The sequence below is a fragment of the Medicago truncatula genome, chromosome 3, assembly GCF_003473485.1.
Source record: "Medicago truncatula cultivar Jemalong A17 chromosome 3, MtrunA17r5.0-ANR, whole genome shotgun sequence".
NCBI classification, from domain to species: Eukaryota; Viridiplantae; Streptophyta; class Magnoliopsida; order Fabales; family Fabaceae; genus Medicago; species Medicago truncatula.
Window position 1 is genome coordinate 47,132,987 of NC_053044.1, and position 14,426 is coordinate 47,147,412.

At 34.8% G+C, this 14,426-nt stretch overlaps 2 protein-coding genes across 5 annotated transcripts; one reads left to right on the forward strand and one right to left on the reverse strand.

The window, feature by feature from the left end:
• Positions 1-371: 371 nt before the first annotated feature.
• Positions 372-6,874, reverse strand: LOC11424978 (autophagy-related protein 13b). 2 transcript variants are annotated; one of them, XR_003010448.2, is made up of 4 exons: positions 5,301-6,874; positions 5,020-5,198; positions 2,895-2,985; positions 886-1,022 (listed from the first exon to the last, which is right to left on the reverse strand). XR_003010448.2 is itself a non-coding variant. In XM_003602502.4 (3 exons), exons 1-3 carry the CDS (start codon positions 6,663-6,665, stop codon positions 665-667), a joined length of 1,902 nt encoding a protein of 633 aa, XP_003602550.1. In that variant the 5' UTR covers positions 6,666-6,869; the 3' UTR covers positions 372-664. The 2 variants fall into 2 exon arrangements, 1 of the variants encoding a protein (XP_003602550.1); XM_003602502.4 differs by lacking the exon at positions 2,895-2,985 and having other exon boundaries at positions 372-1,022; positions 5,301-6,869.
• Positions 6,875-8,294: 1,420 nt separating this feature from the next.
• On the forward strand, positions 8,295-11,359 carry LOC11420712 (serine/threonine-protein kinase ATG1t). Of its 3 annotated transcripts, XR_003010039.2 has the most exons (7): positions 8,296-9,339; positions 9,460-9,491; positions 9,752-9,816; positions 9,942-10,028; positions 10,424-10,504; positions 10,584-10,702; positions 10,810-11,359. XR_003010039.2 is itself a non-coding variant. In XM_039831707.1 (6 exons), the coding sequence occupies exons 1-6, from the start codon at positions 9,327-9,329 to the stop codon at positions 10,811-10,813; spliced, it is 369 nt and encodes a 122-aa protein (XP_039687641.1). In that variant the 5' UTR covers positions 8,295-9,326; the 3' UTR covers positions 10,814-11,359. The 3 variants fall into 3 exon arrangements, 1 of the variants encoding a protein (XP_039687641.1); XR_003010038.2 differs by having other exon boundaries at positions 8,295-9,339; positions 9,752-10,028; XM_039831707.1 differs by lacking the exon at positions 9,460-9,491 and having other exon boundaries at positions 8,295-9,339.
• Positions 11,360-14,426: the final 3,067 nt, after the last annotated feature.

The following is a 14,426-nucleotide window of genomic DNA, read 5'->3' on the forward strand; positions in this document are numbered from 1 at the left end:
AAAAATCATGAAAAGACATGTTTAACTTTGTCTAGGCCATGTGTGAAATTGAACCAGGAATAAATAGGAGGATTTGGAAGAATATGGTAGGAATGCAAAGTAAGTTGCTATTATGGTTAAAAGAAAAATGGAGAATCGCATAAAATGCAAAAAAAAAAAAAAACTTAAGCATAAAATGCAAAAAAAATCTTAAAAGTGTTGCTTTACACATTGCTATTTAAGTTAGGCTTAATTATACATAGAATGCACTAGGTGATTTCTAGCACTATCAAAAGAAAATTAGAAAGCTAGAGATAGGAAAAAAATTACATGCAAGGACAGAAAATACAATTTTTTTTACGTGATTATATGAAATAATACTCACCTCTCAGTTTTAGCAAGACAATTTCAATTAGCACTTTCAGCCATTCACATAACATATATATTCACAAAATGTAGAACATGTTTTGTAACTGTACATATTTCACCAAACACCAACTTCACATTTGCATGCTGCCGCTGCAAACGCAAAGAACTATGTGAATGTTTGGTTGGATGCGTAATGAGTTTGCCAGAATAATAGTGTGCCGCCGTGATTTTGGCTAATGCCACACTTTGGAGATAAAACAAAATCTCAATGTCACTGAAATTTTTTCAAACTTACTATGATTCTAAACATGCATGATCATATTTGTCGCTTACTGCCATCACGTGGCATAAGTAATAAGTTTTTCATTTCTCTGTAACTATGAAACTCTTCCAATGCATCACTTGTTGTTTTCCTATTCCCAGAAGACATTGTGCTCACTGGTGTTAGGCTCTCTAGAATCTGGTTCGGCTCTTGAAAGTTATTGCTCTTCAAGTTTTCAGCACGGGCGCCCTGAGACAAGTTTTCACCAGTGGAGAAGTCTTGATGCAGAGGTGCTGCTTTCTTCAACATATGCACAAGTGCACCAACAGCGGCACCTTGAGACTTTCTGATTGGAAAGAACCTACCAGCTTCAAGAAGTTGAGTCATATCACCACGATCGAAAGATTCCGCTCTGATGCATGCACAAGGAAACAGATTAAACTTTTGAACTAGTAGACTAAAAATCTGTCATATTTTGTCATATATGATTCAACAAAATAAAGAAAAGATTGCCAGATTGTAGGAATAAACTATATAAGTGACCACTATCAAGTATCGGGTCTACAAACTAATTACTAGTTTGCTGCTATAGGTACAACTAAAGTGAACAATCATAATCAAGATCAGATCATTTCAGATTTGATTGTATTCTTGGTTTTAATTGTATTTTAGGACAGAATCAAATCAATCAATCTGTTTTGATTTGACTCCTATTTCTATTTTTCTTTCAATTTTGTTGCATCAAGAAGTTTTCCTCTTCTCTAACTGCTTTAACCTAGCGGTAGCCCTAACATCACATGGTATCTGTTAGGATATAAAATAAAGGGAAATTAGAGTAGTTAAAGTAGTTAGCTAATTGATTATTGAGAGAGTATTTGTATAAATAGGAGAATACAAAGATATAGATCAATGTCCTTTGTTCTAAGATCATCACGGAATATTGTAAACTTTGTGGATAGAGTAGTGTCTCAACTGTCCTTGGAGGAGAGATTTCTCTTCTGTTATCTTTTATCATTACTCAGTCTTTCAATAAAATTGTCCATTCTTTTCCATTCAATTCTTGGGTTCCTAACAGTATCAGAGCTTCAGCTCTTATCCAATGGCAGCTCACTACGGAAAAACTACATGATTAGAGAGCATAGCTCCACATAAAAATATGAGGACAAGAACTCCTCCTTCACCACACCTTCCAATAATTCTGGCGGCTCTGAAACTATATCAGCCGCTGCCGTATCTGATCCTCTGTCTACTACTTTTGAACTAAAAGTTTAATGACAAAGACTGTTGAATGGGCTCAATCCGAAAAACTAGTTTTCAACTGGAAAGTCCCCTCTAGTAAAGAAGACCAACCCCTATCTACAAAAATGGGAGTTAGGAAAGTCACTAATTATTGCGTGGCTGATCAACTTGATGGAATCTTCCATTTGGAGGACATATTTTTTCCTCCAAACTGCAAAAGATGTGAGGGAGGTTGTTCGCAGTTGTTACTCTCACCTGGAGAACTCTTCTAAGATTTATGAACTCTAGATTCAACTGTGGGAGTCCAAATAAGAAGACAATGATGTCCCAACATATTACAACCTCTCTTGCAAGAGCTTGACCGGTGCTATGAGGATAATTGGGAATATCCCAATGATGCCACTAGATGGGAAAATCCCAAAGATGCCACTAGATTCAAGAAAAGAGAAGAGAATGATTGAGTCTACATGTTTCTAGGACTCAATCAAGAACTTGGTGAAGTTCGTGGCAGTATTCTAGGCAGAAAATCTGCGCTGTCAATACGGGAAGTGTTCTCTGAAGTAAGGAGAGAGGAACTCAGGAAAAAGATTATGCTACAACATTCCAAAGGTATAAAGATTAAAGAGGCTGAAAGTTCTGCTTTGGCTGCAAGGGGACATGAACAAGAAGGGGAGAGAACGAAGAAACCTTGGTGTGATCAATTTAGAGGGTTGTAGAAAACTAAGCAAAGCTGCTCAAAATTTCATGGAAAACCCCCAAACTTGAAAGAGAAGCCAAATTGAGAGGGTCAGGTTTTCCAAGCTGCAAGTGAAAGAAACAACTAGAGCACCAGTATAAACTCTTTACAACAAAAATATCAGTTTTATCTACCCTCAGAGCTCAAAAAGCTATCTCTTTCTTTTCTGCTTTCTCGAATACTAAATCATACTCTAAAGCTCCATGGACATTTGATTTTGAAGCCACAAATCACATGACATTATTCAAAACTGTTTTATGCATATAGTACTTGTGCAGATCATAAAAAGATCAAAATAGTTGATGTTACCTTTTCTACTATAGCTGGCATAGGTTCAATTTCTTTATCTAAAACCCTAACCCTCCACAATGTTCTTCATGTTCCACATTTATCATGAAATCTGCTGTCCATAAGTAAATAACCCAAGAACTTAGCTGTTTGGCTATTTTTGACTCATTTAGTTGTAAATTTCAGGAGCTGAGTTTGATGAGCATGATTGGCAGTGCTAAAGAGGTTGATGCTCTCTATCTCTTTGAAGATGAGGCTGGTTTTTAGGAGAAACTTCAGAATGAGTGTCTCAAATCAATTCAAAATTTGGGCGAATTAAGCCAGCCTAGTCCAATTTCACCCACGGTTGTTTCAAAGCGGTTTCCATTTCAAATATGCAGAGATATAGCAAAGTTGCTGCATTCATCATCATTTCATATTTTGTTTTACAAAGGGAAGTCTTCACGCAACAGTTGGAGTTGTTATTATATGATTAGGAGGTTTTGAGTTCATGTCATAGTTTTTGAAGGTTGTCTTCTTTTTTATTTGGGTTAATAGTGTTTTTCACCCCTGTAATATATGCCATTTCTGGTTTTCGCCCCTATAAAATTTTCGGTTTGATTTGCACCCTTGTAAAAAATTTATTTTCCGGAAAACACCCCTAATACTATAACCACTTTTTCAAAGAAAGTGTTCTTTATAATTGTAATCAAACATAAAATGGCTTTTGCTTTACATAAAATCTCTAAACAATTATTCGTTTTCTTACTAAATCATAAAACCACTTTTATTAAAAGCTTAAACATATGCTCCCATTGGTGTGTAAAGATAGGAGTTCAATAAAGGACACATACCCTATCTACAACAAAAACTAGTGCATAAATCATGAAATTTGGTAAGCCAAAGAATTAGTAGAAGAGAGAACAGGTTGTAAAACAAATCTGACTTAATATTTTAAGTGATAGGACCACAGTAATCCATCAAAGAAAAGAATGGCAAAACCAGCAGACTGGTTGATTAAATATATCCAATAAATCACATAGTTTGGAAAAGATAACATAAGTACCAATAAAATATATACTTCAGAGCTCAGGCGAGGAAGTAAAATAAAGGATGACAAGAATTATGCATCCTAGCCATTTCAATATAATTAGCATCCATGTAAATAAATAAATAAACACGATTTCAATAAGCAATTGTATAGAAGTAACTCTTCACAGAAAAATAAAGGTAAAAAATATCAAATCTTTACCACTAATAAGGTGAAGTCAAATATTTATGAAAATCAGAATGTGGTGGTCTTAAGCAATTATGTCGATATCTAAAGCAGAAGGAGGAAGGAGAGTAAGAATCATATCGTTTTCATTTGATCCTCCAAGGCAAAAACAATTCAACAAAGACAGCAACAGAAAAATAAAGAATACACATTATTTCAGGTTCTGCTTTGTTATCTATTTGTTGATCAATTTTTCCCCTTTTTACTGTACTACCCATTAAGGTCACAGAAAGGTAATAAATAGTTGAACTCAAAATTATTAGCATTAGAGCTCAATCATATAGCACACAAATTCTATGATACTTGCTGATGTGTGAGTTGCAACTTAATCCACCAAGAACTTGTTACCTTTAGACTAGACCAGACCAGAAGCATGGGTGATGGGTTGCTTAACTAGTTTTAGCTAAAGTTTAAAGCAGCTGAAAGAGTTAAGATACAGGGGTTCAAACCATAGTGAAGGAGAAAATACTAACATAACAACCAATAAGCTAATCCAAATAAGACTAGACCCAACCAGAAGTATGCCGTGACCTCAACTCCAAGTGTGATCTTAGAATTCATGATCAACCTTATATACCCTCACCGAAAACAATACCAAACAAAGAGTTGCTAATTTCTTTCTCAAAAAAAAGGGTTGCTAATTTCTATTAATACATGGTCATAATCTAGCAATAGATCCATAAAGGATCCATCCCTTCCTGGACCTTGCCATGGCAAGAGCTTTGCGAATTGCAACATCAGACTCCCCTTTATCTATATGGTCAAAATATAGCAGCTATATCATACTGTTAAGGAACTAAGGCACAACTCTGCAAAGCATCAACTACCTATAACAAAGGCAAAACATAGATAACGAAGCATAAACCCCTATGAATTTTAGTGATAAAGTACCTGCTGCCTGGATCCGTTGTATCGTCATCATCCACGTCGAAAGGACAAGTAAAATCAGTATCATCAAACTCATCCTGATAAGACCTGCTAGAGCTCCTGGAAAATGAAATCTGTGGCGAGCTGTTAGGTGCTATCTTCCCTCCGGAATATTTTTGAGACTCTTTTCCGATTGAAAACATCTATGTAGAGCCAAAAAACAACCATCAGATGAAAATAACAAAAAGTTCCAGCCACACAAAACAATCAAGGTGATTGGCAATTTAGTATATGATACAACATACCTTCTCAGGTGTGGTGCACGATTGCATAAGATTCCTACTTCTTTCTGTCTCAGAAGTGCACCTTGAAATTCTAATAGGAGTAGACGGTGGCAAATTCTGCCTACTGGTATGTCCAGGGGAATACGTAACTTCAGCATTTGGTATATTGACAGGAGCACTTTCAGAGCGTAAAAGAGTTTTCGAAGCTAACGAACCCAAACTATAGATTGGTGATGATGAAGAAGGAGAGGGTGATGGAGAGAAATTCGGCGAGGGATAGTACTCATCGAAATTCACATTCTTCTTATGAAGCAAAGACATTTCACTTGGATGAGGAGGCAAACTAGAGGGTGGACAATAACCTTGAGAGCTAGCATTAGAAACCAATGTGTGTGATTCCGAATGTGTAGGTGAAGGCGAATAATAATTAACTGCAGGAGGTGATGCTCTACAATTTTCATAACTCCAACTATGTCTCCTCGAAAATGGCAATGACGACGGAGAAGAGCCATGTGATGGCATTCTAACAACAGGAAGCGACGGAAACCTCATCAACCGATCAGTCAAAGGACTCCCAACATAATCAGTTATAACTTGTGGAGACAAAGGAGTCGTTGGTTCCGAACTCACATCAGAAACACATGGTCGATACATCACCGATAAACACAGCTTACCGGAATTAGTATCCACAGGAGTGAACACAAACTTAAGCATTTCAGCTTCTTGTTTAGTAGTAAATGGTTCAAAGAAAGTCGAAACACGATGAGCAAGACTAAAAGCAGAAACATTTGCAGATGAACTAAGTTCCTTAAAAATCTTAAAAGCAGGTAAAAGCCTAACAGTAGCATACAAAGACCTTAAAAGCAAAGTAGATTTCTTATACAAATTCTGCAAAAAAGTATTACTTGACCTTCTTGTAGTGTTTGCAGTGTTGGAACTAGAACAATCCTTAATTTTCTTGCTTTCATATTGAATAACCCATCTTTCAACAATCTTCTCATTCTGTTCAGACCCACCTCCGAATTCTTCAAAGGGGTTTCTCTCTTTTACAAAAGATCGAACCTTCGGAGAGAAACTAAGGTTTCTATGAACCAAAACAACATCAACCACAATTGGCTGAAGATTACTGTGGCGCCATAGGTCAGTGTTTTCAAGCGCTGTAGGACATTCTCTGAGTGCTAGATTGAACCATTTGTCTCTGGGTCGAACACTTGATGAGGAAGATGAAGAAGTTGAAGATGGTGAAGAAAGGGTGCTGAAATTGCGAGATGAAGCAGAAAGTGCTCTTGATTCGATTATTATGTGGAGGCTTTTTGCGAAGAATTCTGTGATTATTTGTTCTGTTTTTGCTGCTTCGGTTTGAGCGTGTGAGGATGTTGTTGTCATGTTCTGTTCAGTTCTGTTCTGATATGTTGGTTACTGGAACAAAATAAGTTAAGGATTTGTTTGGGGTGTGTTTCAGTCCAATCTAAAAGAGATTTTTTTTTGAAGTAGTGTGTTTGTTGTGGTGTGGAAGCGGTAGTTGAGTTGATACAAAAAATCTACTGATTAAGTTAAGATTTGGGAGAACAAATGGGTTGGGTGGGACCTTTCTGGGTATTGGTCGTTATTATTGGGTGAAAGTTTGCCAAGCAGAACTTGGAAGCATTGAAAGAAGCTGTTTTTTAACTTATTTTTATAAGTTTTTTAATATAGCTTATGTAGCATATTAAAAAAGTATTTAACAATATTTTATTTTTTGCAATAAATGTTTGTGCTATGAACAATAAATATAATTTTTTTTTTTGAAAAAAACACTACAAAATATATTTTTGTTTTTTGAAAAAAAAACTACAAACAAGTTATTTATTCAAACAAACTTTGGCTTTCTTAATTCATACCACTTGTTTTCACTTGACGGCTTGCCGTGGAGACCAAGACTCAAATCCATTTTCATATTAATTGAGAAATTCAAATATCTTTATTAATTAATTCATTATCTTATAGCGCACAGACTAAAGAGAAAGGTAAACCTGTCATTTGGAGAGTTTATCAAAGGAGAAACAAAAATAAATAATATAATATTATTGTGTTAGTTTGAATTTCAAATAGTTAGTTATTAGGTGTGGTTGTGGATTGTATTTAAGTTTGTTGTTTTATTTTTATGTTGAAAGTTATCAGGAAGTTACTTGGTCAGAAGGAGCTATCTTCTGAGAGAGCAAACTGCTTTGATACATTTGCAGACTGTAATTCCTTGGCTTAATTACACTTTTGGTCCTACCATTTTGACCAACTCACGAACATGGTCATATCTTTTTTAAATCGAACAAAATCGTCCTTAAACTATATGTTTTTTGCAGTTTTAGTCTTATCTCCCTATTTCCAACTCCAGAAGCGCACATAAATGACAGTTTTAGTCCAACCACCTATGCTCAACTATGAAATAAACAAAGAATAAAACATGTGGGTACAAGGAATCTACTTTATTCAATACACTAACCTAATTTCCGAGAAATGTTACATATCTTAGAAATTAGGGTTTTTCTTGGTTTGTGTGCTGAACAAAGTAGATTCCTTATACCCACATGATTTATTCCTTGTTTATTCCATGGTTGAGTATAGGTGGTTGAACTAAAACTGTCATTTATGTGCGTTTCTAGAGTTGGAAATAGGAAGATATGACTGAAACTGCAAAAAACATATAGTTTATGGACGATTTTGTTCGATTTAAAAGAGGTTGGACCAAGTTCGTGAGTTGATCAAAATGCAAGGACCAAAAGTGTAATTAAGCCATTCCTTTTGTTAATCAATGAAAATCACAAGTTTACTTAGGGGGGCACGTGGCACCTCACTAATGGACTGGGGGTCCAAAACTGCCAAAAAATCAAAACATAGGGGGTTGTTTTGTATTTAAATTAGTTAGGGGGTCATAACCGCAACTTTTGAAAATATAGGTGTCCAAAAGTGCAATTAAGCCAATTAGAAACCTTATTGGTTTTGGGCAGAGAGAGAAATGTCTCTTCTCTGAGGAGCGTTTGCTCTAGGATTACAGAGGGAATCTTCTGTAATATTTTCTTTTCAATCAATAATACTATTCCTTTTGTTTCTCTTTAATTCAGGTTCCTAACAATTGATCTCTGTCAAAATATGTCCATTTCATCCTTCTTAAGCGTCCCTATTCTGCAAGATCTTTGGCTGAAACTTTCACCAAAGAAGTGGTCCGACTTCATAGAATTCTGGAATCTATTGTGAGTGATAGAGATCCCATTTTTGTTAGTAATTTCTGGCAGAAACTCTTTAAACAACAAGGTACATATTTAAAGCTAAGCACTGCATACCCTTCTCGTTAGTAATTTCCTTCGGAAGTTATTAAGAAGTTACTTGGCCAGAAGAAGTTATCTTCTGAGAGAGCAAACTACTCTGATACATTTGCAGACTGTAATTCATTTTGTTAATCAATGAAAATCGCAAGTTTACTTGCAAAAGCCTCATCTCTATAATGCTGATCTCTATCATTATCCAATATATATTTCTTTAATATTGTGGGTATCGCACACACTTGATGGGTTACGGCGTCTCTGAGTTTGCAGCACTCTACATTATCCAACCTTTTTGCTTGGACGTCAAGTACTCAAGTTGTTTTTTTACAGGATTTTTTTTTTCTTTTTTTAAGGAAGGAATGAAAAAACCTTGATTGTACAAATTACCCGAAAAAATAATTTATCGTAATTTAATTTATGGTTTTACATTAGTAAATGAGTGTCCTTGTAGGCTTAACTCAATTGATAAGGACAATGCATAATATATGCAGGTCCTGAGTTCGAACTCCGGACACCACAAAAAAAACTTTAGCAAATGAGAAATTATTTTCTCCCATATTTCCCGTGTGCTCTATGAGAACTTAAAAATACTCTTTGATTTTCGGATTTTAGAATTAGTAGCATGTAATAGATAAAGGATGGGAAAGAGGAAAAAAAATATGAAATTGTATTTTGTCACAAGAGGTGTTCCAAAGCTTCTTATATTCGATGCCATGGAAGAGTTCATCAACTAACCGCCAGAAGATTCATGCAGCAACTTGGTAGTACTAGTTTTTATATTCATCATTTGTTAGTAAAATATTAGTGTTATGGTATTTACTGTTCTGTGGTTTTGCATACTAGCTAGTTTAGCACATGATTGAATGAATTATGTTATGTAGGTAGCATCATTCATAGAGACTTGAAACCCGAGGTAAAACTCAAATCTGTGTTTTCTGGATTGATTTGGATTGTGTGTAGTATGACTACACACATTGAACAATCAAGATTTCAATGCAGATTTTACATTTTTTTTCTTAGTACAATAGAATATCAAGCTTGCAATCTGTACCATCTGATCTTGAACAGACGATCCAGATGTGGCTGACTGTATGCAGTCACGGGGTTGTGATAGCACTATACTTTTAATAGTGAAACTTTTGTCTGAATTGGCTGCTATTGTTGTGGGATCAGAACATTTTGCTATCAAGCCATGGTGCGGATACACAACTGAAGATAGCTTATTTTGGTATCTCAAGGTAGTGTGTATCAGTTAAGGGCGATGAATATGAAGTGTAAGACAATTTATTTATTTTGATGCTGCTACTATTACTAACTTGACATCTTTTTTGCCTTGCATACAATGTGAGAACTGTCCGGCCAGGTGAGTATGTTGAGACAGTTTGTGGAACTCCATTATACATGGCTCCTGTCTCCTGAAGTTCTACAGTTCCAGAGATATGATCACAAGGTGTCAATTCTTCTTACTATTGCTTTCTGTTGTATTTTGTAATATTCAATAAGTTCAAGTGGCACATAAGATGGTTTTGTGCTCTTTAAAGTTTTTATATAATAAATTGTGATATGGACTCACAAACAAGCAAGTAAAAGGACATCGTTTGCGCTAAAAGAATTGGGTAAAAATGTTTCATTTCATTGAAAATCCTCTGATTTTCCAATTCGTGTGCACAACAATAAAACATCATAATCATTTTGCTCACGTTCTCGTGAGTCTCAGACTTGTTACCGTCTGTTTCTATTCCAGATTTTCTTTTCGGAGTCATATTAGGTTGCTGCCAAAAATTCATTAACACTTTCAACATTAATTAACTTGGTTTACTCATATTTGTTTGATAATAATTACAGGCAGACATGTGGAGTGCTGGGGCCATGCATTTTGAGCTTCTAAATGGTTATCCACCTTTTAACGGCAGAAATAATGTTCAGGTAATACATAACTTCGAATAACAAATATTCAACAAATTCAACCTAGGATTACTGTTGATATTAAAAATGCTGATGCCAGGTGTTGAAAAACATCAAATCCTGTACCTGTCTTCCATTTTCTCAATCAATTCTTTATGGATTGGACTCTGCCTGTCTTGATATTTGTTCAAGAGTCAAGACTATTGTGCTTAAATCCAGGTTAGGCATTTATAGACAAGCGCATTCACACTCCCATTTTTATTCACTCAATTACTTGTGGAAATGTAATTATACCTGAAATGTGAAGTATTTGCACCTTGTTGCAGTTGAGCGCCTATCTTTTGATGAATTTTATTTGCATAGCTTTCTAAGAGGAAAATAGTAGGGACCTTGACAGCAATCCCGGGGTTTTATTCATATTGTGAATATTTGGCATTGAGGTTCACCCCATCTCTGGCTACTGGACTTGAAGCTGATCAAGATAGTGCTATAATGTTAGGATTGTTATTTCTCTATCTATCTAGGGGACTTTACTTGCTGATGACTAGTTGGTTGTGAGTAGTAGTAGCAGGAGGAATGGTGCCGGCGACCATAGCATAGATGAGGATCAGAGTGAGGGTTTTTAATACCGCTTTTGATATATGGACCTAGATCGCCTGCTGTAAATGCTTCACGCAGTAGCTGATCTGAACCGTAGAAAAGTGATTCAACAGTTCAGATTTATTTGTCCGGTTTTCACACAGTTTGATCTCAGCCACCGATTGAGGATCGGACGGCTGAGATCTGTTACAGCAGGACACTGTTGCAACACCAAATCCTGTTCCGTGTATATATACAAGATAACATGAAAGATGGTTGTGTTGTTTTGACTCTTAATGCCTTGTTAAAATGTGTAATGTAATTGACATTCACCTTATTTACCTTGTTCACATGAAATTTTATAACAGTTGCAGTTAATCCTGTGTACTTTTTGTATATTTCGCTGCTATGTTGTGCATGGAATTATTTATGCAGGTTTATCGGTGAATATATTGTGCTTTTTTCCCTATCGGCATAAATCATCGAAGACTTAACATGTCGGAACATCAATACAAAAGCTGAGAGCTGTTGTGGTATATGTCCCCTTAACAAGACTGTAGTGAATATATTAGTTTATCTGCTAAAAAAACCCATAAAATAATTTAACTGAAACAAAAAGCTAATCCTTACACTTCTGAATCAGAGTACCAAATTCAATAATGTTATTTTGTCGGAACTTCGGATGAAACCACACATTAATATGGTTCATGTATTATACTATAGAACTGAATATGAATATTCTGGTTCAAGTATCATCTATATATTGATGTAAATATTTTATCATAAATTGATGACAGTCAATCATACACTATTTTTGGACTCAATTTTAGTTGAGTTTTTAGTCAATCAATTTTTACTAGTTTAGTATTTAATCAGGAGCCATTTTAAATAAAGCATCATTTATGATTTATTGAGTCAAATAGTATTTTCTTATTATTATTAGTCAACTAATGTAAGATGCTTTTAAGCCTTAAGAAAATGAGAAGAAATTAATGTGGCACTCGTCTAGCCTAATAAGAAAAATGAGTTATGAGTAGAAAAATAGCAGCAAGATTATTTGGTGTATTGGGCTATGCATAATTTGTGGACCCGAGAGAATTAACAAGGGATTAATATGTGAAGAAAATATAAGTTCCAGAGCCATATAAAAAGGAGGGGCGCTACACAACAACATGGTATTCACTTTCTGGACATTCACGTTTTGGGGAACAAGGCTGGATCACAATTTGGAGACGCTCTGTGAAAAAGGTGGAGAACGAGCTACACACATCGGTGGGAAAACAACAACACGAGAGGAGACTAAGAAATTCATGAGTATTTTCCTTTTGTCTTATTTGTTTATTCTCATGGCTATGATTAGCTAATTTTCTATTAATTAGGTCATAGATGATTCTGTTCTAGCTCATGATCATGTAATCTGTAACTCTAAATTTTTATGAATGTTATTTCAGTTTATTCAGTATAAATTATGTAATGCTTTTATAATTTTGACCCAATATAATTGATCTTAGAGATTATAGGACTGCTGACACCCGCTTATAACTCATACCTATTTATACTGTTCAACTTAACGGATGATCTAGGGATAGAAAATTGTTAGGTTGTGATTCTAAAATTAACGGACTTAAAACCTTTGATGATTATAGGTTCACCTAAGGAATTAGGGAATTATAATCAGAGAAGAGGCCTCTGAGTCAAGGGATTGACCTGAGCTATTTTGTTAATTATCGTAAATTGAATAGCATTTGTATGATTTAGGTGCAGATTAATAATGAGCAATGGATAGATGATTCGAAAGATCTAATCTTTTCGTTTATCGTATTTCAAAACCAAGTTTATTTTTCAGTTATTTATTTATCATTGCAATCAAAATCAATTTGCCTTAAGGCAACCCCCTATTTACATACATCCTAAATATTAATAAAATTGCTAAGTAGAGATTAGAACAGATCCGTAGGTACGAATTAAATTATTACTTTAGATATAAATTAGTAGCAAATCACAGTTGACGTGCATGCAAAAGGAGTTTAAAAGTTAAATCACATATAACCAGCAGCCAAGCATAACACTATTGAACTTGAATTTCTAAATACACCAAACAGGACTTCATCAAATCTTTTTAATATTTCCATGTCTATTATCAAAGTTAGTTTGGCCTCCAAAAAGTAAGTTTGATCAGAAGTAATAAAACATATTTTTGTGCTTTATATCAAAAACCATTGCACACAGTTTTACTACATTTTTTTAAATCGAATTAAAGATCATTTAATCTCAACTAGACAGTACACCACATTGTCTGAAGTAAAATTGGTGAATACCATTGACGGTTACCGTAAAGACATATAGAGTAGATAAGTTTTCAAACTAACAAACATCCAAACAAAATAAAAGAAAACCATCCAAACAAAATAATTATCTAGCCACAATGGCAGTTCACCCTAGAATTTGAACATGCTACTAAAGACCATCAAATTCAGTGGTGACATATTATTAGAATAGAAATTAATGAAAAACAATGAGATCTAGTTATTAAATAAATCAAAACAAAAGTTTACATCCGGAGACATATCCTTGGACATGTGGATAATTTTTCTATAATTTTATGCTTTTGCATTCCATAAAAGGTAGTACTAACATCGGTTTTCATCACTTCTAAAAGCCTAGCATTCCGCAAAATATAGGTTGCAAATGGAATATCCGAGCCACCGAAGGAAACAATAGTACATGGCCTTAGGTGAGACAAAACGCATTCAAGAGCTGAAAATGGGCATTCCAAATCTTTAGATAAGCTGGTCCAGCCACTGTCGAAGGGATAAAAAATAACATTCATTAAAATATATATTAAAAAAAGAACAAGGAAAAGAAAAACATACTAATCCACAAACCTTTCTGATGATAAGAATTTCAAGCTTGGGACAATTCAGAAGCAATTCTACTACACCATCCCAGCCGTAAAAGTAGTAAAACCATAGTTCAATGTGAATTAAATTTTGAAACAACGGAATGCTTTTGAAGGTAGCCCTATATATGTCCCATGTGTATGCTTAGAAACTCAACATTATAAATCGCAGTAAATGGAACATCGATTGAACTGATACTGGCTCTAACCAACTTAGACAAGGACAAGGATTTAAACTCTTTTGCTTCTTCAATCTTTTCGTCATATATATTACAAGAAGCATCCAAATCTTGTACAATAGGACAAGCATTAAGAAGTTTCAAGAAATCATTCTTATTTTTAAAACTAACGTATTTGAAATGTAGGGTTTTGAGCGATGGAAGATTAACACACAAATTATTAGATTGAATTTTTACATCCTCAAGTTTCAGAATTACTACTAGGGTTCGGGAGGTCAAAATAATG

Bases quoted from the DNA above. Each gene is read 5' to 3' on its own strand.
- LOC11424978 (XM_003602502.4), bottom strand. From the start codon at position 6,665: ATGACAACAACATCCTCACACGCTCAAACCGAAGCAGCAAAAACAGAA. The intron at 5,199-5,300 runs GTATGTTGTATC...GGCTCTACATAG, and splicing joins CGTGCACCACACCTGAGAAG to ATGTTTTCAATCGGAAAAGA. The intron at 1,023-5,019 runs GTACTTTATCAC...TGCATGCATCAG, and splicing joins ACAACGGATCCAGGCAGCAG to AGCGGAATCTTTCGATCGTG.
- LOC11420712 (XM_039831707.1), top strand. The intron at 9,817-9,941 runs GTAGTGTGTATC...CTGTCCGGCCAG, and splicing joins GCTTATTTTGGTATCTCAAG to GTGAGTATGTTGAGACAGTT. The intron at 10,029-10,423 runs GTGTCAATTCTT...TAATAATTACAG, and splicing joins TCCAGAGATATGATCACAAG to GCAGACATGTGGAGTGCTGG.